General features: G+C 40.8%; 2 protein-coding genes across 2 annotated transcripts; both read left to right on the forward strand.

Annotated features, from left to right (window-relative positions):
- The first annotated feature begins 1,252 nt into the window (after positions 1-1,252).
- mlc1 (modulator of VRAC current 1) lies at positions 1,253-17,707 on the forward strand. The gene is made up of 12 exons (XM_055222445.1): positions 1,253-1,372; positions 3,555-3,844; positions 5,966-6,055; positions 6,171-6,224; positions 7,420-7,521; positions 9,146-9,247; positions 9,346-9,414; positions 11,031-11,147; positions 11,227-11,283; positions 12,471-12,593; positions 15,118-15,276; positions 16,381-17,707. The coding sequence occupies exons 2-12, from the start codon at positions 3,566-3,568 to the stop codon at positions 16,459-16,461; spliced, it is 1,233 nt and encodes a 410-aa protein (XP_055078420.1). The 5' UTR covers positions 1,253-1,372; positions 3,555-3,565; the 3' UTR covers positions 16,462-17,707.
- A 4,196-nt stretch (positions 17,708-21,903) lies between these two features.
- Positions 21,904-24,714, forward strand: panx2 (pannexin 2). The gene is made up of 5 exons (XM_033968184.2): positions 21,904-22,132; positions 22,544-23,658; positions 23,755-23,887; positions 23,967-24,152; positions 24,233-24,714. Exons 1-5 carry the CDS (start codon positions 21,904-21,906, stop codon positions 24,547-24,549), a joined length of 1,980 nt encoding a protein of 659 aa, XP_033824075.1. The 3' UTR covers positions 24,550-24,714.
- The last annotated feature ends 643 nt before the right edge of the window (positions 24,715-25,357 follow it).

The raw sequence follows: 25,357 nt of genomic DNA on the forward strand, positions 1-25,357 counted from the left end.
GGCAGAGCTGAAACAGACTGAAGCAAAGCTGAAGCAGACTGAAGCAGACTGAAGCAGAGCTGAAGTAGAGCTGAATCAGACTGAAGCAAAGCTGAAGCAGACTGAAGCAGACTGAAGCAGACTGAAGTAGAGCTGAAGCAGACTGAAGCAAAGCTGAAGCAGACTGAAGCAGACTGAAGCAGAGCTGAATCAGACTGAAGCGGAGCTGAATCAGACCGAAGCAGACTGAAGTAAAGCTGAAGCAGAGCTGAATCAGACTGAAGCGGAGCTGAATCAGACTGAAGCAGACTGAAGCAGAGCTGAAGCACATCTGGGTCACATCTGCAAAAGGGTCAAGTAACTGTACTGTTATTTTTTTGCCTCAGTATCTGTACTTTTACTTAAGGTTTTAATTTTTTTATTTTTTGAGGTGATACTTTACTCGAGTATTTATTTTTTTCCCCCGGTAACTATACTTTTACTTAAGTAGTTGTTGTTTTTTCCAGGTGATACGAGTTTTTTTTTTTTTTTTTTTTTTTTTTAAGCCTCAGTATCTGTAGTTTCAGTTAAGTATTTTTTCTTCAGCTGATACTTTTACTTGAGTATTTCTTTATTATTGCCTCAGTATCTGTACCTTTACTTAAGTTTTTTATTTTTTTATTTTTTGAGGTGATACTTTACTCGAGTATTTAATTTTTTCCCCCCAGTAACTATACTTTTACTGAAGTAGTTGTTTTTTTTCCAGGTGATACAAGTTTATTTTTTTATTTTTTATTTTTTTTTAAGCCTCAGTATCTGTCATTTCAGTTAAGTATTTTTTCTTCAGCTGATACTTTTACTTGAGTATTTCTTTATTATTGCCTCAGTACTTTTACTTGATAAATCTGTGCACTTGTTCCAGTATAAATCAGTGTTGTCTGGACATTTTCTTGCGTTCCTAAACTCTTTTGTGTACTTTTGGAGAGTGCGTGCGTCATGGCATGCACAAGTAATCAGGGGCTAAAGGGGAGTTTGCCCACGGTTTGCCCCGGTAACTGCCCCCAGCCCGAGCCCCCCGGCCCCTTGTTGTCATGCACGGGTCGTCCCCTCCGGCACAAAACAGCCTGGCAACACACAGGCCATGTGTTTGAGCTCCACGCTTTGAAGGACTCCAGAACTTTTTCTTTTTTTTTCTTTTTTTTTTTTTCTAGGAAAGGGAGGGGAGAAAGAAAGAGTAAAAAAGCAGCAGGGTTGAAACTCAGTGCAAGTGTAAGAGACAGAGACATGGGGCTGAACAAGCACAAGGAGAAAACAAGAGGGGTTCAGTGTGATCCTCTCGAACTTTAAGAGCTCTGATTTATCCTCCTTCTTTCTGGGGAGAGTCCTGCTTCAGACCGAGGGGAAAATCAGGTACGTGAACAACTTTGAACGAGAACAACAAGAAAAATACAGTGAGAGGCGTCGTGTTTGTGCTGAGACTCAGAGAAACTGAATAAATGTGAGGCCGGTTTATCTGCAACTCAGAGAAGTTTATGGAATAAGAAAGACGTTAAAATCATAATGTGACAAATCAAAATGTGAAAAGGAGAAAAGTGCAGAAAAAAAAGTCGGTTTAGTCCTGGTTTAGTCCTGGTTTAGTCCATGTTTAGTCCTGGTTTAGTCCTGGTTTAGTCCTGGTTTAGTCCTGGTTTAGTCCATGTTCAGTCCTGGTTTAGTCCTGGTTTAGTCCTGGTTTAGTCCTGGTTTAGTCCATGTTTAGTCCTGGTTTAGTCCTGGTTTAGTCCTGGTTTAGTCCTGGTTTGGTCCAAGTTTAGTCCTGGTTTAGTCCAAGTTTAGTCCTGGTTTAGTCCAAGTTTAGTTCTGGTTTAATCCTGGTTTAGTCCTGGTTTAGTCCAAGTTTAGTCCTGGTTTAATCCTGGTTTAGTCCTGGTTTAGTCCAAGTTTAGTCCTGGTTTAGTCCTGGTTTAGTCCATGTTTAGTCCTGGTTAAATCCTGGTTTAGTCCTGGTTTAGTCCTGGTTTAGTCCAAGTTTAGTCCTGGTTTAGTCCAAGTTTAATCCTGGTTTAGTCCAAGTTTAATCCTGGTTTAATCCTGGTTTAGTCCTGGTTTAGTCCTGGTTTAGTCCTGGTTTAGTCCTGGTTTAGTCCTGGTTTAGTCTAAATCTAAACTCAGTTCTTGTTGTGGCAGGTTCTGTGTTTTTACTCTATAATCTAAATGCACCTCAGTATAAAAGTATTCAAAGTACTCAGAACACAGTACTCTGACGTTTTACTGCAGTATTTTTCCTTCACTTTTGTAAAACTAAACGTCTCTGAGGTTTTTCAAACGAGTCGCTGCTGTTACAAAACTAATGAGTCCAGTATCGGGTTGTTGTTCTGTTCCTGTATCCTTTTGTAACCCACTTCTAAAGCTGCACTATGTAACTTTTCTGGCTGAGGTTGTGTCGCCTGCTCGTCTCCATGGAGATGTTAATGCTCTGTCTGGAGTGTTACGCCCGGAGCTTCTTATTGTAGTTATGTGCAGGTTTTGATCTAGTCCCTCGTTCTAGTCCAGTCTGATGCTCAGCTCCATTTCGTCGCACCGTAAAGAGCTGAATCTAACTGAAACCATGGAAACGAGCAGATGATGTCACCAGTTTACAGGTCAGATCTGTGAAGAGGCGACTCCCAAAACAAGTAGATTTAGCAAAACAAACACCTGCAGCAACTGAGTAAAAGTGAAATAGATAGAAAAAAGAAGAAGATAGATTTAATGCCATACTGCAGAACATTCCATGCGAAGTAGTAACATCTCCACGGAGACGAGCAGATGATGCCACCAGTTTACAGGTCAGATCTGTGAAGAGGCGACCCCACTCTAAGTAATGGATGTTTCTCAAAGTAGTTTTAGCAACACAAACACCTGCAGCTGAATAAATGCAAAACAGACTGTTTTAATGTCGTACTGGGGAACATTCCAGGCAACGCTGTAACGACTCCATGGAGACGAGCAGATGATGTCACCAATTTACAGGTCAGATCTGTGAAGAGGCGACTCCACTCACAATAATGTTTCTCAAAGCAGTTTCAGCAACACAAACACCTGCGACAACTGAATAAAAGCAACACAGACAGTTTTAATGCTATACTGTGGAACATTCCAGGCAACTCCATGGAGATGGGCAGGTGATGCTACCAGTTTACACGTCAGATCTGGGAAGAGGCGACCCCCAAAACAAGTAGATTTAGCAAAACAAACACCTGCAGCAACTGAATAAAAGTGAAATAGATAAAAAAAAATAGATAGATTTAATGCCATACTGCGGAACATTCCAGGCAGTGCAGTAACAACTCCATGGAGACGAGCAGATGAAGCCACCACTTTACACGTAGCAGTTTATAGGTCAGATCTGTGAAGAGGCGACCCCACTCACAATAATGTTTCTCAAAGTAGTTTCAGTACAAACATACATGCAAAATGGATGGATTGAATAAAATCGATAGTTTTAATTCCATTCTGTGTAACATTTCAGGCATCTCCATGGAGACCAGCAGGTGCAGAAAGGTTCCATAGTGCAGCTTTAATCCTTTTCAATATATTTTCTCCTTCAAACACAGTCCCAAGTACCATGATGCCCCGTGAGGACCTGTCGCTCAGAGAGGAGTTCACCTACAGCCACATGTCCACTCTGGAGAGGGAACGAGGGAGCCTGGGACGCCGCGGGGACAGGTCCCTGGAGAGGACGCTGGACAGGACCCTGGACAGGAGGCTGGACAGAGGGGACAGACTGGACCATGACAGTTACACGGTGGAGGTCAGAGCCAGTGACCTGCAGCTGTCCCAGCCGCAGCCTCTGAAGCACCCCTGCCTCACCTGCCGCGCCTGGCTCTACAGCATCGTCATCGGGGTGAGAACGGCTGCCGTTTGTTTTTCACGCCTGACCGTTTGTGCTCACCAGCGCCTCAGAGTGGTCAGGTGGTGTTACTGCGGCGTGTCCGGTCAGCTTTAAACAGGTTTTGGCGCCATCTGCAGCCCGACTTCTTAAGGAGAGTATCCCAGGTGTGTGAGAGTAAAAACACCCCCCTCGTCCCGGTTTATAGTCCCAAAACCTCGTCACAGCAACATCATGTGACCACTCTGAGGCGCTAGTGAGCAGTCCAAAGGGTCGGGGATGAAACAAACTAAACTTTGATCTGGAAAAAAGGGGGGGAATCTAAAAAATAAATGGGCAAAATATAGATTATTACAAACTCGTGAAACTCTGGGCTCCGTGTTGTGCCTCGTTCTGACCTGTGGGGGGCGCTGTGAGACCCAGCCCTCCTCACACACTCCGTCCGCTCTAAATAAATGTGAGTAAACGTGCGCTGTTTATAAAAAATACACGTTTAAGGCTGAAGTAGGACAGTGATCTGATGTGACACAGGAAGAGGCCTCCATTGTTTCAGCGACTAAAACGTGACGGAGAATCTGACCTTAATTTGATGCAGCACATTCCAGTGGCAACCAATGGGAAAAGAGTTTATAACACACACACACGCACACACACACACACGCACCCCCACACACACACGCACACACACACACACCGACAGACGTTTGGACACACCCTCTCATACAATGTTTTTCCTTTATTTTTATTACTTTCTGCATTTTATAAACACACAGAAAGATAAAGATAAAGATAAAGAGGAGGCTTTGCACATCATATTTCTGAATCCAGGAGCGTTGGTGATAAATAAATCTCACTTTTTACAAGAAAAACAGAGAGCGGGAGTTTTTTTTGTTTTTGATCCACACACAGAAGACGTTAGATATATAAAGTAACACATGTGGAACTATGTAGTAATGAAAAAGATAACTCTACTAAATATTTTTTAACAAAGCAAAGGGCAAGAACTTTGAGCTTGTGAATATAATTATTATTTTTATTTATGTATATTTTATTATTATTATTATTATTATTATTATTATTATTATTATTATTTGTGTATATTTTTATTATTATTATTATTATTATTATTATTATTATTATTATTATTATTATTTATATTTTATTATTATTATTATTGTTATTGTTATTTATATTTTATTATTTTTATTATTATTATTATTATTATTATTATTATTATTATTATTATTATTATTATTATTATTATTATTTTATTTATTTATTATTTATTCATTTTATTTTTTTCCTTTGCTACATACTTCCATATATTTTGCTTCATATATTTGATTCTTCTGTGTGGTTATAAAATATAGAAAGCATAAAAATGTATTATTATTAAACTTTGTTCCAAACTACTATTAAAAGACCTTTGGCCTTTTCTCAGTTTCGAAACATCAGACAGTGGAATCAGCTCCAGACAGTCTCAAATTTTATGTAGATTTGAGTAATTTTACTAAACATTTGTACATTTTAGATAATCAAACATCACATGAGTCTGGTTCATTTGTCTCATTGTAAAAACCTGCATAGAATGATTTTTAAATTGGTTTGGACTGAAGGAAACATCATCTACTGGACATGGAGACATTTTATTGTATTTTCCTGCTTATGTTAACGATAAACTGTTTGTGTTTTAATGTAATTATAATGAAATGTGTGTTTTAATGTGTGTTCACCTGTGCGTGGAAAGCAGCAGGAGCTAAATCTGGTGCAAATCATTGTTTATTGTGTGAGATTCATGAATTTGTGAACAGTCCCAGACAAATAAAGAGGAAAAAAATACAAAAAAATACAAAAAAACTAATAGTCATTTAGTTTTTTTTCTTTGCTACATAATTCCAAATATGTTGCTTTATATAAGAGTCTTCTGTGCGTGTATAAAATGTAGAAAATCGTAAAAATAAATAAAAAAAAACATTGAATGAGGGAGTGTTTAGACTTTTCCTATTATCTTTTGGTTTACGATGTCCAAACCTGTAATGTCAATAAAAGAAACTCTATATTTTGTACCTATAATTTAAAAAACCTGATTATTTTGCTGTGTTGATGTGTTTTTCTTGTGCGTTTTGCTCGTTCCAGGGCAGTTTGCTCATCACGTCGGGCTTCTCTCTGTACCTCGGAAACGTCTTTCCTGTTGCTATGGACTACCTTCGCTGTGCGGCAGGTTCTGTAAGTCACAACAAAACACAAATCACAATGAGACCTTTATAAAATAACACTGGAATAAGGTTTAAAATAACTGTGATGATTTCGTGCTTTTTCTTTCTCTTTGTGTTGTTCTCAGGGTTTGCCGGCCGCTGTGGTCAGTTTCGCCATCGCAAAGAACAGATATGTGGCAGTAAGTCATATTTATTTGAATTTATTTCTCTGTTTCCGTGATTATTTACATCGTAGATTCTCACTGACGCATCAAAACTATGAATGACACGTGTGGAATGTAGAAAATATAAAATAAACTCAAGATAATCCAGAATTTGTTTGGACTATAAGCCGCTACTTTTTTCCCGACACTTTGAACACTGCGGCCTGTACAACACAGCGGCTATTTTATAGATTTTTACTGGCTAACGTCCACCGACACAGCCTCATCATGAAAAACACAGGAAGAAATGAGTCAAAGAAGGAAATAGAGCCACTGCACGTAAGTTTGAGCATTAAAGAAGGAAATAGAGCCACTGCACGTAAGTTTGGCCATTAAAGAAGGAAATAGAGCCACTGCACGTACGTTTGACCATTAAAGAAGGAAATAGAGCCACTGCACGTACGTTTGACCATTAAAGAAGGAAATAGAGCCACTGCACGTACGTTTGACCATTAAAGAAGGAAATAGAGCCACTGCACGTAAGTTTGGCATTAAGGAATCGATGGTGCGACGTTGGAGGCGGCAGCGGGAAGAACTTAGTCGATGTAAAAAGACGACAAAAACTTTCATAGTAAATAAAAGCAGACGGCCTGTGTTGGTGCTGTTTTATTTTCTAAACCTGCAGGTGTGTTCATCCCGTGTTGATGCAGATTTTAATTTAAGCGTGTCTTAAATTAAAACTCAAAAAACGTCCAAGTTCCATCTTTCTGTGTAAATATCTCACGTTACAACATTTATATTTGTATTTGTAACATGTGGCTTATATTCCGGTGCTCAATAGTCTGACATTTACGGTAAAACATGTAAAATTTGACTTTACTCTTTGCTTTAACCGCTGCTCTGTCCTTTTGTCATTTTGACCCCGATTCTCAGCTGTGAAATCAAAACCATCTCATGTGAATTCACCGTGAAGTTCATTGAGAAAAGGCCGAGGGTTTGCAGCTGTCGACAAAGCAAAGGGTTAAAGGGCAACTATGCGATATCTGAATAAAAAAATATAAAAAATATTTACCGTAGTTGAGTTATTTCACTTTTTTCTTTGCTACATAAACCCAGATATTTTATTTCACATATTTAAATCAGTAAAAGAGCGAGTGCGTCCAAACTTTTCACTGGTAGTGTGTATTTTAAAAAATATAAATCTGATTTTTTTTTTTCATTTTTCTTCCAGGTTTCAGATTTCCAGGTGGTCTATGTTTCAACGTTTGCAGTGACGACCACGTGTCTGGTTTGGTTTGGATGTAAACTCGTCCTCAACCCTTCGGCCGTGAACGTAAACATCAAACTATCAATCCTTGTTCCCCACATTTGACTTTATCCATAAATATCCACTTCAGCTCACGTCAGTCTGTTTTAACCATCTCAGTCTGTATCTGTCCTGTCAAACCCACCCTGTATCACACAAACCTGCCTCTCGTAGCTTTAATCCATGTTCTAACGCTGTTTCCTCCTCAAAAACAGACCTGGAGTTGTGTTTTGTTTCATGGTCCATTTTAAAAATAGACGAGGACAGTGACAAAACAAAAATAACATTTACGTTTTAAAAAGAACCAGACCAGTGTCTCCACATTTTGGACTGAAGCCAGGGCCGGTTCAGCCTATAAGCAGAATGAGCAGCTGCTTAGGGACCCAAGGCCACCAGGGGGCCCCCAAGAGTCCACACATTTATATTGAAAATCATATAATATATCACGTTTTATTGGACACGGGGCTTGTGTGTTTACAGCAGACTAAATATCCCTCTAAAACTATTGCATTTGTTTAAAATCTCTGCTGCTGCTACGTTTGTTTTTGAGTCGGGCAGAGGTGAGGGCAGCTCTGTGTTTACACCGGAGCAAGGACCCCACATAATGTAAATGTAAGAAACACTGTCACAACTGGAAAACATTAAAATCCACCAGCAATTAAGAAAAAATGTCTAGAATTTTAAAAATCTTAAGCCCCCCCTCTTATATGTTTGTGTTCTGTTCTTGTGATCAGAGAAACACAAAAACAACTGGTCAAAGTGACGAGAGCAGAGTCAGAATGTGTCAAATGTGAATCACCAAGAGCTGAACCAGGAGGGGGCCCCAGAGACAAATTCAGCTTAGGGCCCCCTGAAAGCTGGAGCCGGCCCTGACTGAACTGGATTGGACTGAACATTATTATTTCTTTTTTGACTCATTCAGCTGCAAATAAAACTAGATTAAAGTTCTTCGTACAGCGGAGAGTTCAGTGGAGCAGTGACAAACACGTCGGTCACACTGGTCCATCGCGGTCGCCTCAAGAGCACCCACAAAGAGCACCCACAAAGAGCACCCACAAAGAGCACCCGGAAAGAGCACCCGGAAAGCGTCTTTATAGTCCACCTGGAGCCTTTGGAGAGTTTTTATAATGAGGCCAGAAGGGGGCAGTGTATAGCGATGCACAATATGATTAAACAAACAGCATTAACTTTACATCATCAGAACAAGAACCAAACTTGAACATAAGCGTTTTATCTTGAGCAACAACATCCTGCGTCGTCTTTAAATATCGTCATCGTCGTCCGCCAAGATATGTCCAGCTCCTTTTACCTTTAGTTCAGTAAAGATCGGCAAATCCAGAAGCTGAAATGAGCCAAACGATTCTAGAAATGAAGGTGTGTGGAGTTTGAAAACACAGCGGAGCACTTCCTGTATTACCACACGATGACATCACAAGGTGGAACTGAGTGTTTTGAGAGAAGAACTCAGCCTAAATCTGCAGCGTTTGTGTTAAACATGTGAAAATGAAACAAAAAAAACACAACTCCAGGTCTGTTTTTGACGAGGAAATGACATTAGAACATGGAAAATAGCGTAAAAATGAAGTTGTTTCACTGATTCGATCTGAAAAACAAACAGATAAACTCATTTTCTTTCCTTTGCCGTTCTTAGATCAACTTTAACCTGATCCTGATGATTGTTCTGGAGGTGTTGATGGCCAGCACAGTGATCTTGTCTGCTCGCTCTGCGGACGACTGCTGCTGTCACAGGAAGGCGAGTACGAGGCTGACGGACGCGTTATGTTCATTATGTTCTGTGTTCAGTCTTTGTTCAGATTAACACAAATTCACTTTTTCTTTTTCTTCCTCTAGTCCGGGGCCTGTGACAGATTTAGGGGCAAACCTGCGAGATTTCCCCGGAGACTCCTCAAAGCCTACTCTGTAAGTGAAGTACTCCATTATGTACAGATACCACAGCAAAAAATACTCAACTCTAAATGAAAAAATCTACTTACGTAAAAGTATTAAAGTACTCATTTAAAAACATACGTAAAGAGTAAAAAGTCAAAGTATTTAAAGCTGATTTTGAGATCTTATAAGGCGTCAGATGTAGTGATTCTGAACTGAATTTTGAGCTAAATTAAGAGTTTTTGTTTGTTTTTTTCCAGCTGTTTTTATTTGTATATTTTAGTTTTGCTCAAATAAAAAAAAAATAAAATAAAAATCTGAACGTGTTAAAATAATCCCTCAACCTTTTCAGCAGGTCTCAAAAAACCCCCCCCCCCAAAAAAAACAACTTACTTTTCAGTCCAGTTCCAAACTGTAGTGAAGTAGAAAGTACAGATACTGCTGCTCTCAAATGTACTGAAGTAAAAGTAAAAAGTATGTTTTAATGTCATTTCCTCGTCACAAACAGACCTGGACTTGTGTTTTTTGTTTCATTTTCACATGTTTAACACACAAACCTGCAGATTTAGGCTGAGTTCTTCTCTCAAAACACTGAAGAATACACTAGTTTTGATCAAGTCACAGCCTCATCATGAAAAACACACAAAGAAATGAGTCAAAGAAGGAAATAGAGCCACTGCACGTAAGTTTGAGCATTAAAGAAGGGGAAATAAAAGCAGACGGCCCGTGTTGGTGCTGTTTTATTTTCTAAAACCTGCAGGTGTGTTCATCCCGTGTTGATGCAGATTTTTTATTTAAGCGTGTCTTGAATTAAAATAAAAAAACTTCAATGTTCCATTTTTCTGTGTAAATATCTCACATTACAACATTTATATTTGTATTTGTAACATGTGGCTTATATTCAGGTGCATCTTATATTTCTACAAAATGTATTTTCTTTTTAAATTCAGCTGGTGCGGCTGAGTTCTTCTCTCAAAACACTGAAAACACTCCGTTCCACCTTGTGATGTCATCATGTGGTAATACAGGAAGTGCTCCACTGTGTTTTTAAACTCCACACACCTTCATTTCTAGAATCATTTGGATCATTTCAGCTCTGGAATTGCCACTTATCTCGACTGAACTAAAGGTAAAAGGAGCTGTTTGACTTGAAAACTACCACTTAATGACATCATAAGGTGGAACAGAGCATTTTGAGCTTTGTAGATGTTACAGACTGATAATAAAATGTGACTCAAACATGTGAATGAAAAAAAAACAACTCCAGGTCTGTTTTTGATGCGCTAACTACGTTCTAACACGACTTAAACCTCACAAGAGTCAGTTTTGTGTCATATAGAACCTTTTAGTTTAGTAATTTTCTACTTTTACGACGTCCTGTCTCCACCTCCATTTGTATTTTGTAAAGTTAAGATAATTCACTTAGCTGTTTGATCTTAATTTAGGAAAAAAAACATTAACTCAGTCGTTGTATAAACTGCAGCTCACGTTTTGGGGCGATAGTGGCTCAGTTGGTCGAGCGTTTGTCCACTGATCTGAAGGTTTGTGGTTCGATTATTGCGATTCCACTTCCCACGTGTGTTTTCATTGTGTTTTCCTTGACGTAAAACGCTTTGGTTGAACTTATTTCGTCTTTCCTTATGCACCAGGTGATTGAAGTGATCGTGGGAATCTCTGCAGTTTTTGGAGGGATCATCGCTCTGAACATGGACGCTCTGCTGCCCGGGCCGTACCTGTCCGTCACGTTCTTTTGGATCCTCGTCGCCGTGAGTGTCGCTTTATTCTGTCACAAACCCGACACTGTGGCCTGATGCGTGTCTCATTCTCTGCTTTGACATTTGACAGTGTTTTCCCAGCGCCATCGCCAGCCACGTTGTCTCTGAATATCCCAATAAATGTCTGGTAAGATGCGAGAACGTCCCCCACTCAAATTTAAAGGTGCACTATGTCACTTTTCTGTCAGCATTGCCTAGAATGTTCCACAGTACAGTTGTCCCTCGCTATATCGCCGTTCACCTTTTGTGGTTTTGCTGTTTCGCAGATATTTTAGTACAATTTTACATGTTTTTTACAGAGTATGAAAGTGCATTGTGTTCTGTGTCCTGATTGGCTGTTGGACTGTAGACCATTGTGTCGTGCGTCCTGATTGGCTGTTGGACTGTAGACCATTGTGTCGTGCGTCCTGATTGGCTGTTGGACTGTAGACCATTGTCCATCAGTCTCCTCCGTGCCGTGTCTCCTGTCCAGTACAGAATGTGTTCAGACAAATTTACATAAACGTTGGATCTCAGTGTGACTCTGAAGTGCTGTACGTTTGCAATTTGTTTTCTCCCCGACAAAACCCACAATGTCGATGAAACGTTCTGCACCGACAAAGACGCCTACGAAGGTTTGAACTTTGAGAGAGTTTAAACGAGAGAGAAATGTGAGAAAATGTTAACGCCTGTGTGAGAAAAGTGTATAAAGTGTGTGGTGAGGGGTTTTACAGACAAAAACAGAGAGAATAATGTAAAAATTAAAGCGGATACTTCACAGATTTCGTCTATTGCGGGTTATTTTTAGAACGTAACCCCCGAAGATAAACGAGGGACCAGTGTAGGGCATTAAACCTGTGTCCATGGAGATGAGAAGGTTACGTTTTTATTTCACTATTGTGTCTGTAAATCAAAATATGAACATTAATAACAGACAAATCAGGCGCCTTCTTTCCTGTTAGCGTTAGCAACAGGTTTGATTGACAGTTGCTAAGAGGTGCCTGTTTACAATAAGGATGTTTTAAGTTTTTTTGAGCAATAAAACTACTTAAATAAACACTGTGGAACATTCTGGGCAACGCAGCAACTCTAGAAAGACAAGCAGTTTTTTTTTTTTTTTTTGTGCCAAATTTGGTCATTACATTTATGGTGGAGGATTGTTATTACATTTGTGGGTTTATTACGTTTGTAGGGATCATTATATCAGTGGGGATTATTATATTTGTGGGGCTAACAAACCCTCAACCTGAAAAGTTACATGAGACACCTTTAAGGATACGAATTTTCACTGTATTTCAAACTTGAACATCCTTGATTTAATCTGGCGTTGCACAGGTGGAGGTGTTGATCGCCATCAGCTCCGTCACGTCCCCCCTGCTGTTCTCCGCCTCGGGCTTCCTGTCGTGCAGCGTGATCAGCGTCATTGAGATTTTCTTGTTTGATGTGCCCACGGCCAAGGTGATTTTAACGATCAAACCCGGTATTTCAGCGTTATCTGTTAAGACGTGACCTTTGCCGAGACGAGATTACAGAGATTTTCAATGTAACATCTCCAAGCGAAAGATTAAATCTGTCAACCGGACAAAACGTGGTACGAGTAAAGACGTTTGGCTGGTCGTCCAAGCCGCTTCTTCAGTTGTGGTCAGATTAAAGCTGGACACTGACTTATATCTGGCTGAAGGGAGGAGCTAACGACACTGGAGCTAACACACTTGTTTGTTTACAGTTTCTGTTTGTTGGATCGGTCTAGGGGCTTGAATGACTCTGCTACGTAGGACTCAGGACTCTTGAATATCTCTTTTAATATAAATAAAGAAAAAAAAAAGTCAAATAACTCTACTAAATATGTTTCCAACAAAGTAAAGGACTAGCCAGGATGCTAATAGGTGTGAAATCACTCATTAGAGGCTTGTATGACTATGCTAAGTAAGACACAGGACGCTTGAATAGTTCTTTTACTATAAATAAAGCTAAAAAAGTGAAATAACTCTGCTAAATATGTTTCCGACAAAGTAAAGTGCTAGCCAGGATGCTAATAGGTGTGAAATCACTCATTAGGGGCTTGAATGGCTATAATAAGTAGGACTCAGGACTCTTGAATATTTATTTTACTATAAATAAAGAAAAAAAAAGTCAAATAGCTCTACTAAATATGTTTCCCACAAAGTAAAGTGCTAGCCAGGATGCTAATAGGTGTGAAATCACTCATTAGGGGCTTGAATGGCTATAATAAGTAGGACTCAGGACTCTTGAATATTTATTTTACTATAAATAAAGAAAAAAAAAGTCAAATAGCTCTACTAAATATGTTTCCCACAAAGTAAAGTGCTAGCCAGGATGCTAATAGGTGTGAAATCACTTGTTAGAGGCTTGTATGACTATGCTAAGTAACACACAGGGCTCTTGAATAGTTCTTTTACTATAAATAAAGCTAAAAAAAAAGTGAAATAACTCTGCTAAATATGTTTCTGACAAAGTAAAGTGCTAGCCAGGATGCTAATAGGTGTGAAATCACTTGTTAGAGGCTTGTATGACTATGCTAATTAAGACACAGGACTCTTGAATAGTTCTTTTACTATAAATAAAGCTAAAAAAGTGAAATAACTCTGCTAAATATGTTTCTGACAAAGTAAAGTGCTAGCCAGGATGCTAATAGGTGTGAAATCACTCATTAGGGGTTTGAATGACTATGCTAAGTAGGACTCAGGTACAGTGCACAAACAGAAACTGTAAACGGTTGGTGTTTTGAGTTTCAGTGTCGTTAGCGCCTCCTTCAGACAGATATAAGTCAGTGTCCAGCTTTAATCTGACCGGAGCTGAAGAAGAAGAGACTTGGAGGAGCAGAGAAACGTCTTCACTTCTAACGTTTTGTCCAGTTGACAGATTTTATATTTTTCTTTTGTGATGGATCAGACCTGGACGACTGAGGGACACAGATATAACACCTATAACTGATGTTCAGAAGGTCACACATTCAACTTTTTATTTTTATTTTTTATTTAATGCAAGTCAGACAAACAGACAATCCAAGACATAACATGGTCTGTAAACGTACAAGCTATTTACAATTGTATGTGTGTGTGTGGGGTGTGTGTGTGTGTGTGTGTGGGTGTGGGTGTGTGTGTGTGAGAGAGAGTGTGTGTGAGTGCGTGTGTGACGTGTGTGATGTTTCCGTGAGTTTAGAGTGGGTAAGGTGTAAACAGCAGAGGAGGGCGCTAGTGCTACTAATTTGTAAGTGAGAAAAGAAGATGTAGAGAATGTAGATGGGGGAAAAAAGAAATAAATACCAAAAATTAAATAAAGTTTGAATAAAAATAAATGAATAATAATAATAATAATAATAATAATAATAATAATAATAATAATAATATAGACAGGGAAAAATAAATTATACAAAACATAAATAAATGAAATTGAACTTTATATAAAAAATAAGCATAAAAATAAATACATTAGTAAATAATAATAATAATAATAATAATAATAATAATAATAATAATAATAATAATAATAATAATAATAATAATAATAATGTAGATAGGGAAAATAAATAATACAAAACATAAATTATTAAAATAGATTAATAATAAAATGTATAATAGTAAAAAATAAATAAATTAATAATAATAATAATAATAATAATAATAATAATAATAATATAGACAGGGAAAAATAAATAATACAAAACATAAATAAATAAAATTGAATAATAATACACTTTATATAAAAAAATAAGCATAAAAATAAATAAATTAGTAAATAATAATAATAATAATAATAATAATAATAATAATAACAATAATAATAATAATAATAATGTATATGGGGAAAATAAATAATACAAAACATTCATTATTAAAATAGATTAATAATAAAATGTATAATAGTAAAAAAAAAAAAAAAATAAATAAATAAATAAATTTAAAATAATAATAATAATAATAATAATGAATTAGCTGAAGGCCTCTTTTTTATTTTACAGCAGTCGTACGACATCCTGCTGCTCATTCTGATGGTGCTGCTGTTGGTCCAGGCAGTTCTGACCTCGGCCACTGTGGTGCACTGTGCCTCGTACAAGAGCGAGTTACGCAGGAGGCCAGAGGAGAACGAGGACGAGCACGACACCACGCAGTACTGTGAGGTACTAATGACTACTACTGGCTCTAGAGGCAGATGAGGAGTGGTGGAAGAAGTATACAGTAAAAGTACAGATACTGAGAAATGTACTTAAAGAGTAAAAAGTATTTCGTGCAGATTTTGAGTCTTATAAAGCTTCAAATGTGATGATTTTGATATATATATTTGAGAGGAATTTTGTATAGTTGAAACAATTGAATCAACCACTGTTTTTATTTATAGATTTTTGTTTTGTCAGCCTTTTCAGCAGTTTTGAATACTTTTAATTTTTGGTCCTGTTAAAAGACGTTGTGGAGTAGAAAGTACAGATACTGCTCTCAAATGTAGTGAAGTAAAAAAATATCCACTGTAAAATGTAATTCAAAGTGTAGATACCACCATTTTTACTTAAGTACAGTACTACTACTACTACTTTTACTTCATTACCTTCCACCACTGCAGATAAATGTGTGAAATAGAGCAAAACGCTGCATTACAACCTCATATAAAAGTGTTTTGTTTAGTCAGATAAAATAATGAGACTTAATAGAGGAGTATTTATTGTTTTTATTGTATTTTTGAAACTTGGAGCTTCAGTCAGTTTGTTCTGGACCTGGGCCTGGGTTGGTAGACTCTGGTAGACTTTCTTCTTTCTATGTCAGAACTGCATTTTTATTATTCTAACACTGAAAATATTTAAATTATAAGTGACAATTTATATTTCCATAATCTCAAAACACCCAAAATTCTGTAACGCCGTGTCACTGTGAGCAGAGACAGAACGTGATCACTGTTTATTTACGTTTTCTCATTTATTTTCTAATCATATTGAGACACAGTAAAGTTAACATCTGTTTTTTTAAGTTATTCATTGGAGCGTAACAATATCATCTAAGTGTAGAAAAGGAACTAAACCTGAACTAGACCAGGACTAAACCAGAACATGACCAACCCAAGTGTATCAGGCCTAAACTGGACTCACACCAGGTCCAAACCGACTCGTGTGGTTCATTTCATTCCTCATTTACCTTCATTTTGTTGTGTTGTTGTTTTTGGCTCGTTCTGTTCTTCATGTCTCGTCTTTTTTCTCTCTCCCCCTGGTCTTTATCTCGTCTGGCTCCCGTCCCAGCAGCCGGCGTCCAACGGGCCACTGCAGGATTTTGACAAGGACAGAGCCTGGAAGGCGGTGGTCGTCCAAATGGCTCACTGAGCTCTGAGCTCGACACGAGGAACAACACGAGGGACAACACGAGGGACAACAGAAGGAACAACATGAGGAACAACAGGAGGAACAACACGAAGGACAACATGAGAAGAACAACACAAGAAGAACAACACGAGGAACAACAGAAGGAACAACATGAGGAACAACAGGAGGAACAACACGAGGAACAACACGAGAAGAACAACACGAGAAGAACATGAGGAACAACATGAGGAACAACAGGAGGAACAACACGAGAAGAACATGAGGAACAGCATGAGGAACAACATGAGGAACAACACGAGAAAAACAACACGAGGAACAACACGAGGAACAACACGAAGGACAACAGAAGGAACAACATGAGGAACAACACGAGAAAAACAACACGAGGAACAACACGAGGAACAACACGAAGGACAACAGAAGGAACAACATGAGGAACAACACGAGAAGAACATGAGGAAAACAACATGAGGAACAACACGAGAAAAACAACACGAGAAGAACAACACGAGGAACAACACAAGGAACAACACGAGGAACAACACGAGAAAAACAACACGAGAAGAACAACACGAGGAACAACATGAAGGACAACTCGAGAAAAACAACATGAGAAGAACAACACGAGGAGAACAACACGAGGAACAGCACGAGGAACAGCACGAGGAACAGCACGAGGAACAGCACGAGGAACAACACGAGGAACAACACGAGGAACAACATGAGGAACAACACGAGAAGAACATGAGGAAAACAACATGAGGAACAACACAAGGAACAACACGAGGAACAACACGAGAAAAACAACACGAGAAGAACAACACGAGGAACAACACGAGGAACAACATGAAGGACAACTCGAGAAAAACAACATGAGAAGAACAACACGAGGAGAACAACACGAGGAACAGCACGAGGAACAGCACGAGGAACAACATCCATCTCAATATTCAACAGCACCTGGAGGAGGAGACGGACGACCCCGAGCACAGAGCGCACACATATACACACACACACAGAGCACACATACACACACAGGTACACCCCCCCCACACACACACACACATCTACACACACACACACACACACACATTCACGTAGACACAGGTTCATTTTGATACTTGTCCAAATGTTTAGACTTTAATTCTCTAGACTTTTGTCCTAATGATGTTTATTTTTGCCTCAGCTGAATAATTGTATTAAATGTAGCTTATTGTTTGAATTAAACACATTTATTGTAAACCTCGGAGCGCACAGTGTGTGTTGGTCTGGCTCAGTCTGGTTTCATCCAGTGGGTAAATTGCTGATTGATTATTACATTTTGCTGCAAACAAACAGGAAACGCGCCTTTGTCCTCGCGCGTGGGGCAGGTCCAGGAGCGGCGGGTCAGACACACTCCCATGATTCTTTGAGCCTGAGGTGCACGCGGCGGGTCAGATGTGCAGAGGTGCAGCCTGCATGAGCTCATAGTTGTGTGAGATGAGCTGCAGAGAGGGTGAGGCGGGAGGAGCGGGGAGAAAGGCGGAACAAACCGGTCCCGGTGAGCTCCAAACGCGCACTGCAGATTAACTCTTGACGCGCCGGGGATGCAGCCTCTGGAAACACAGCTGGTGAGTGCACTTTGACTCCTTTTCTCGCCGCATGCACGTGTTTTAGAGACGCAAAAGAGCGGCTCCCCTGCGTCTGAGCGGCTGAAAATGGACAGATCCGCGCTGAGTGGCAGATCCGCAGGGCTGTGGAGGAGCTTTTACGCGTCGTTCCGTCCTCAGCCTCACATATTCAAGCTGCTGGAACATCATTTTCTGTGGGTTTCTCTGGAGCTGTCCGCCGCTGTGGTGCTGAAAAAAGCTCGGAAGACTCGGACTGTGAGCTGCAGCAGAAAGAATCGGCTCCTCTTGACGCGGTGTCATGAGCTCGCACTGACTGACAACCTGTTCACAGCCCAGTAAACACCAGAATATTCATGCATGCACGGGCTGGATTAGTCTGTAGTTTCCTCACGTGCACAGCAAACTAACCCTTCATTAAATGGCATTAATTTAGACTCCTGAAATGATTGTGCAAACACGTTTAACTGCACCTTTCTGCAGCTCTGTGGACCCAGGTGCGAGTTTACTTTTAGCTCCAGAGGCAAATCAGAGGCAGAGATCCACGTGAAGTTTGTCCCTTTTATAAAATGTGTTACATAAAAACGAGTGAATGATTTAAAAATGTGAGCGGAGAGATGAGTCCAGCCCTTTGCTAATTAAAGATGAATGAAGGAACTGTATTTTTGGAGGTGTCTTCTGCATGAATCATTCCAGTGCAGGAGTCAGGGATTGTAGGGTCCAGTCAGAGTTTTTTACTATAAAGGTTTAGGAAATAGTTTGTAATTGGGTAATAATTATTTAAAGTTAGTTCTCTGAGTCTGCTTAAACCTGACATAAGTTTATAAGACTCGAAATATAAAGCGTAATGTCGGTGTGTCCCTCAGTCATCCAGGTCTGATCCACAGCAAAAGACGAAGTTTAAATCTGTCAACTGGACAAATTGGCTGCTCATCTTCAGTTCTGGTCAGATTCCTGCTGGACACTGGCTTATATTTGTCCAAAGGGAGGAGCTAACTACATCTGAACCTAGAAGGAAGGGTGTGTGAGTCGGAAAAACTTCAGAGAATCTTCAGACGCTACGAGATTCCGGTCTTTTTCAAACCTACAAACACTTTAAGATAAAACCTGGTTCACCCAAAGGACAAAACCTTGAGTTATAAACAAAATAAGAGTGCAGTGAGCGTTACATTGGAGAAACTAAACAGACACTTCATAAAAGAATGAACCAACACAGAGAGAGCAGCTCAGGACCACAGTCTGCTGTACGTCTCCATCTCAAAGACACTAACCACTCGTTTGAAGATGGTGAGGTTCAGATCTGAGCCAGAGAAAAGAAATGATTTGAGAGGAGACTTAAAGAAGCTATTTTTGTGAGGAAAGACAATCCTTAAAACAGGAACGGAAACCTGAGACTGATCTACAACTCTATCCTAAAAAAAGATTCTGACTAATACTTCGAGACTGATTTATATTTCGAATGTGGTGCGTTAAGACATTTTGGTTTTAGCAGAGTAGAAAATTAAGAAAATGTCAATGCAGTGAAACAGGACTAAACCGTTCAAGGTCTGGAGAACGTCTAAGCCAGGTCCAAACCAGGTCTAAACCAGGTCCAAACCAGGTCCAAACCGGGTCTAAACCAGGTCCAAACCGGGTTCAAAGCAGGCCTGAACTGAAGAAGCGTCTTGTAGGAACGAAGATGTTTAGCTGCTGAACTTTTTGTCCAGTTGACAGATTTAAACTACGTCTTTTGCTACATAAATCATAATAAAAATCATCCTATAATGAACACGCAGATCTTCTCATTTCTAAACCTCATTTGCACAACTCACAATAATATAAAGAAGAAATATGGAGTTGTGAAGGTGTCGTAACGGCTAGTGCAGGTGCGGACCAAAGAGTGCAGACTCGGGGCAGATTTACAGTGTTTATTTACAGATTGTGAAATAGTATTACAGAAATGAGGGTAGATCTGATGGTGAGCAGGGAGCCAGGTGCGGGCCAGGATCCAGGAGCGGAGCATAGAGTGCAGCGGAGACAACGATGCGGGCAGCACCAGGGCAGGGACGTGGAGTGCAGAGAAAAGCCAAGACAGTACCAGGGCTGGGAAGCAGGGTAGAAGCAGGGTCGGAGCAGGGACGGTCCAGCAAGCGGGGTGAAGACACGCGTAGGACCGAACAGGATGTGGAAACGCAGATAATCCAGCACAGAACAGGGTGAAGAAACGACAACGATCTCGCGCCGAGTGTCTGGTCCTGGCTCCACTTATGCTCCGCAGCAGGTGGAGGTAATTGCCCTGATGCGCTCCAGGTGCGTGGGAGGAGCCAGGAACTCCGCCCAGCTCCAGGCTCAGACAGGTGAGGGAGGGGAAAGCACACAGGGAGCCAGAAAATGCAGGATCATGACAGAAGGTTAGAAAAAGGTTTGATCTTGACATAACTTTTTGCAGATGGAGCTATGACTTTATAAGAGGCATCTCCAACGTGTATCTCTCCTTGTAGCTCACCGAGCCCCTGAATGTGGTTAATTAAACGCCAATTCTCAGTGTAAATGTGTCTTTTTGATGCCTAACTTTGTGCACTAACAAATGGGTAAAGGTTTATGTTTTATAGACATCTAACTGTGCCCGTCTGAAGCTTTCTGCGCCTCTTTTATTTCCTCAGTTTCTTGCAGACGCTGAAATGAGTCGCTCTCTGACACATTTGTTTTGTAAAGGTTGGACACTGATTCTCTACAACAACATCAGTTCGTCTCATTTACAGTGGACACGTCTCCGCTCGGTGCACGTCCATGAAACCTTCTGACAGTTTCATGGGGAGCTTAAAACACCTAATTAATGTTTACGGAAGATCATCAAAGATACAGGTTTGAACAGGAGCTAATGCGATTAATCATGTCGCTTTATTCTGTCCTGCCTCTTTATTCAGTGTGGGTTTTCCAGAGGACGCGGCTCTGGTCAGAGATATGCGCCGTGTGGATCAGAGATAACACGGTTTACTGCTTTAAAACAACAGCGTGATTTTTTTTAAACAGTTTCAGTCGTTTGAATAAGGTTAACAGCAGTAAATGGAAGAATATTTGGCAAAACATGTTTATTTGAACAGTGCAATTGCTCCACAAAGTCATCCAAAGTGTTTTACAGGATAAGAAACACATTAAAACCACAATACAACAAATCAAAACATAATTAATCATCGTCAAATTAAAATTACAACTTGGAAAAACACAACATAGGATTAAAAACAGCTTTGTGTTTCACTGTACTTTTGTTGATCTCTAATTGGAAAAGGAAAAATCGCACCTGCTTCACCTTAAAAGCTGTGTTTTATTTATCTTTTTCTCAGTTATTCGATGCAGTTTGAAGCCTAAACTACATGATGTAAGACCATGATGTGTTCCTTTGATTTTAAAAAGTAACTCTCTTCAGAAAAACCCCCAAAAGAGAAAGTAACTGTACCAGAATAGTTACTCAAAGTGTTCTGAGCACGTGTTTTTGGCACATGTTTCAGTTGGGACTCTGTTTATTTGTTCTTCCTTGTTTATTCTGATCTGAATCTACAATTTTAATCAAGGATATTCTTTTGTATTTCAGAACAGGACGACCCAGACTTGAACTCAAATGAGACCTGTGTTATTACTCCTCAGCAGCAATCACTTCCCCGGAGAACACAAGGACACCTCCCAAACAAAGCAGCGCTAAAACACAGAACGAGAAGGTTTTTAGTTCCTCCATGGCGCCTTGGATCTCTGAGGATGTCTCTCGTGGCGTTCACATGTGAAGGCCGGAGCTGAGTGTCCCGTGTGACGCCTCAGAGTTCACCGACAGCGGGGTCAGGCTCAGGGGGCTGGATTCCGGATGCAGAACCTTCTCGATCAGAACTTAGACATGGCCACGGCTCTGCTCGCAGGAGAGAAGCTGAAGGAGCTGATCCTGCCGGGCTCCTCTCAGGACGAGAAGGGAGGGGCGCTGGCGGGACTCATGGTGCAGCTGAAACTGGAGCTGCCGTTTGACCGAGTCGTCACCATAGGCACAGTCATCATCCCCATCCTCCTCGTCACCCTCGTCTTCACAAGGAACTTTGCAGGTGAGGAGGTCGGCCACTAGAGAGCGCTCAAGTCCTGACCAGCAGGTGCTACACACACACACACACACACACACACACACACACACACACACACACAGCACAACACAATCATAATTTGGACAAAACAAACAGGCTGGAGAAACATATTGTTTCCAGAATAAATTAACAGCCCTGGATGATTTTTGAAAAGCAATAAAATAATCATTTTCTTAATGAATTATTAATCTGATATGGAGGAATTGTTTTGGGAGGAGAGGATCCGATGCTTTGCTGAGTCAGACTCTGCAGCAGATGTAGCTCCAACTGTGACGAGGCTTAACAGCAGTAAGATGTGGGAGTCATGTGAACAGTTTATTACTGAAAAACATCAAAACACAAACAGCTTCTTTCTTTGTCTTTCTTTGTGTTTAGAGGAGTCCATCTACTGTTACACCCCCCACAACTTCACCCGAGACCAAGCACTGTACGCCAGAGGCTACTGCTGGACGGAGCTGCGCGACGCCGTGCCTGGAGTGGAGCCTCCTCTGTGGCCTTCGCTGTTCGAGCACAAGTTTCTGCCCTACGCGCTGCTGGCGTTTGCAGGGATCATGTACATCCCTGTACTGGGATGGGAGTTTCTTGCCTCCACACGACTCACTTCAGAGCTCAATTTCCTACTTCAGGAGATTGATAACTGCTATCACCGAGCTGCTGAGGGCAGAGCACCAAAGATCGAGAAACAAATCCAATCCAAAGGACCTGGTATAACAGAAAGAGAGAGGCGGGAGATCATTGAGAATGCAGAGAAAGAGAAGAGTCCAGAGCAGAACCTGTTTGAAAAGTATTTGGAAAGACGAGGTCAAAGTAACTTTCTGGCTAAACTTTATTTCGCTCGTCATTTGGCGATCATCTGCCTCAGCTCCATCCCCATCTCCTACCTGAGCGCCTACTACTCCCGGCAGAGACAGAATGAGTTCACGTGTGCTCTGGGTGAGCCCCCAGACATAAGCAGCTATCCTGAGCTGAAGCTCAAGGTAAACTGTAAACTCCCCGCGGTGCAGCTGCAGCGCATCATGGCGGCTGTGGACATCGCTCTGCTCTGCTCTGTCAACTTCATTATTCTGTTGAATCTATTAAACTTATTTGTAGTTCGGAAATCGAACTTTGTGTTTGACAAACTACATAAAGTAGGTATCAAGACTCGGAAGAGCTGGCAGAAATCTCAGTTTTGTGATATTAATATTTTGGCCATGTTTTGCAATGAAAACAGGGACCACATCAAGTCACTGAACCGACTTGACTTCATCACTAATGAGAGTGACCTGATGTATGACAATGTGGTCCGGCAACTGTTAGCCGCACTCGCACAGTCCAACCACGACTCTACTCCCACCGTGAGGGAGTCTGGGATTCAGACTCTGGACCCTAATCTGGACCCGAGTGACCTGGGAGTGGGAGAGCTGGGCGCAGAGCCTCTGGTCATCAAACGACCTCGCAAAAAAATCAAGTGGATTCCATCTTCAAATCCACTGCCTCATACATTCAAGGTGTGTGTGTGTGTGTATATGTGTGGGGGTGTGTATGTGTGTGTGTGTGCACTATCAGTTTTCCTCTATTCTCTTGTTCTTGTCGTTCTTTTGCAGGAGCCCATCGCGGTGACGCGTTTAGAAGCTGCAAAGCCTGAAAAACCTAAACCTCTGAGAAGAAAAACAGTTGCCGACAGCCTCATTGCTCCACTCCTCGATAACAAAAGCACACACAACACTCCGACAAAAGGTTGTGGCTTTTTTATGAATGACAGTTTGGGCTCAGAGAGTATTTGATGGTGATAAAATACTGTATTATGTTTTTCCAGATCTAAGTGGAATGGAAAAGAAACACGCTCGTAACTTCTCTCTGGACGTCCATCCGTACATGCTCACGATTCGTAAACCGAAGGTCGGGACCACGGCGACTGTCCCCGTTCCCTCCGAGCACAGCATTGATGAGGTGTTTCTTGAAGGCACACACACGATCGTGCACGTGTCCAGTGGAATGACAGGTGGGATTTTCTTCTTCTAAACTGATCACACAGTTGTACTTTTTCAAAGGTAGTTTCTGTTTTCATTATTTCTTTTTCAGAGACAAAGATTTGCTCTCCAGAATCCACCACTACTGCCTTTTCTGCAGTGACCCTTCCCACCAACACTTATGTAAACGGTTTGAGTCCAAACCCACCGTCCAGTGAAGACGCCCTCAGCCCTAAATCCTCTCCTTCTCAACGGGATCCTCTTCCTCAGGCTGCAAACATCGAGTGTCTGTCTCCGTCTCTGACCATCGCTCCTGCACACCAGCTATTAAGTATTCATCATAATCTGTTTGAGGAAGACGAGGATGAAGAGAACCGCAGGAGACTTGCAGAGAGACCTGGGGAACTCATTGCAGCAGGCGAATGTTAAAACAAGACTGACTTTTACAAAGCTCTGTCCTAGCACACTTGACGACCTTGGTCTTCTATCACCTCTACCTTTTGATGGACTCTCTTTTATAGCACCTGACAGATGGTTGTGAATAATGAAAATGCTGCTGTGTAAGAGATGTTTGCCGCACAACACCAGGGCGTGACGAGCACATGATGTGGTGGCATTAATGGCACAGATGTGTGTTTAGTGTGTGTTTAGTCTGTGGGAGATACTGTCACATGTCTCAGGATGACTGTTCTGATTATCACTTTTCTATAATACCAGCAGTCCTCATGAAACAGGGTGCTAACATGCAGGGTCAGGCACCCACATTTCACTATGTGTTCAGTAACAATGCACTTAGCACACGTCATGGTGAGTGAGTCCCTTTATCCCACAGTAGAAATGGAGCTCAACGCAATACACTCACTCTGCACAAGCATTATGCAAAAGATCACAATATATTTGTGGCAATAATGAATGCGCTTACACAGTATCTTATTTCACTAAATGCTATTTAGACACTAGTGTTTTTAGGATTAGGCTGTATGCAGGACCTGGGGCTTTATAATGTGTGAATACTTTTACTAAACGGCACATCTGAATCTGAACAGCACAAAAACACCAGTGATTCTTAATCTACAACAGACAATGGATGTGAAGCACTGTAGGCCTGAGTCTGAAGTGCTTAGACCTGTGGGTTTTGTACATTGATCTGAGCTACAATGAGATTACCCATGATGCTTGAGTCAGTGCAACGACACAGTGTCAAACCCCAAGCCCTGAACCCTGCCAAGGTACAGAA

Source organism: Periophthalmus magnuspinnatus, chromosome 6, assembly GCF_009829125.3.
Source record: "Periophthalmus magnuspinnatus isolate fPerMag1 chromosome 6, fPerMag1.2.pri, whole genome shotgun sequence".
NCBI classification, from domain to species: domain Eukaryota; kingdom Metazoa; phylum Chordata; class Actinopteri; order Gobiiformes; family Gobiidae; genus Periophthalmus; species Periophthalmus magnuspinnatus.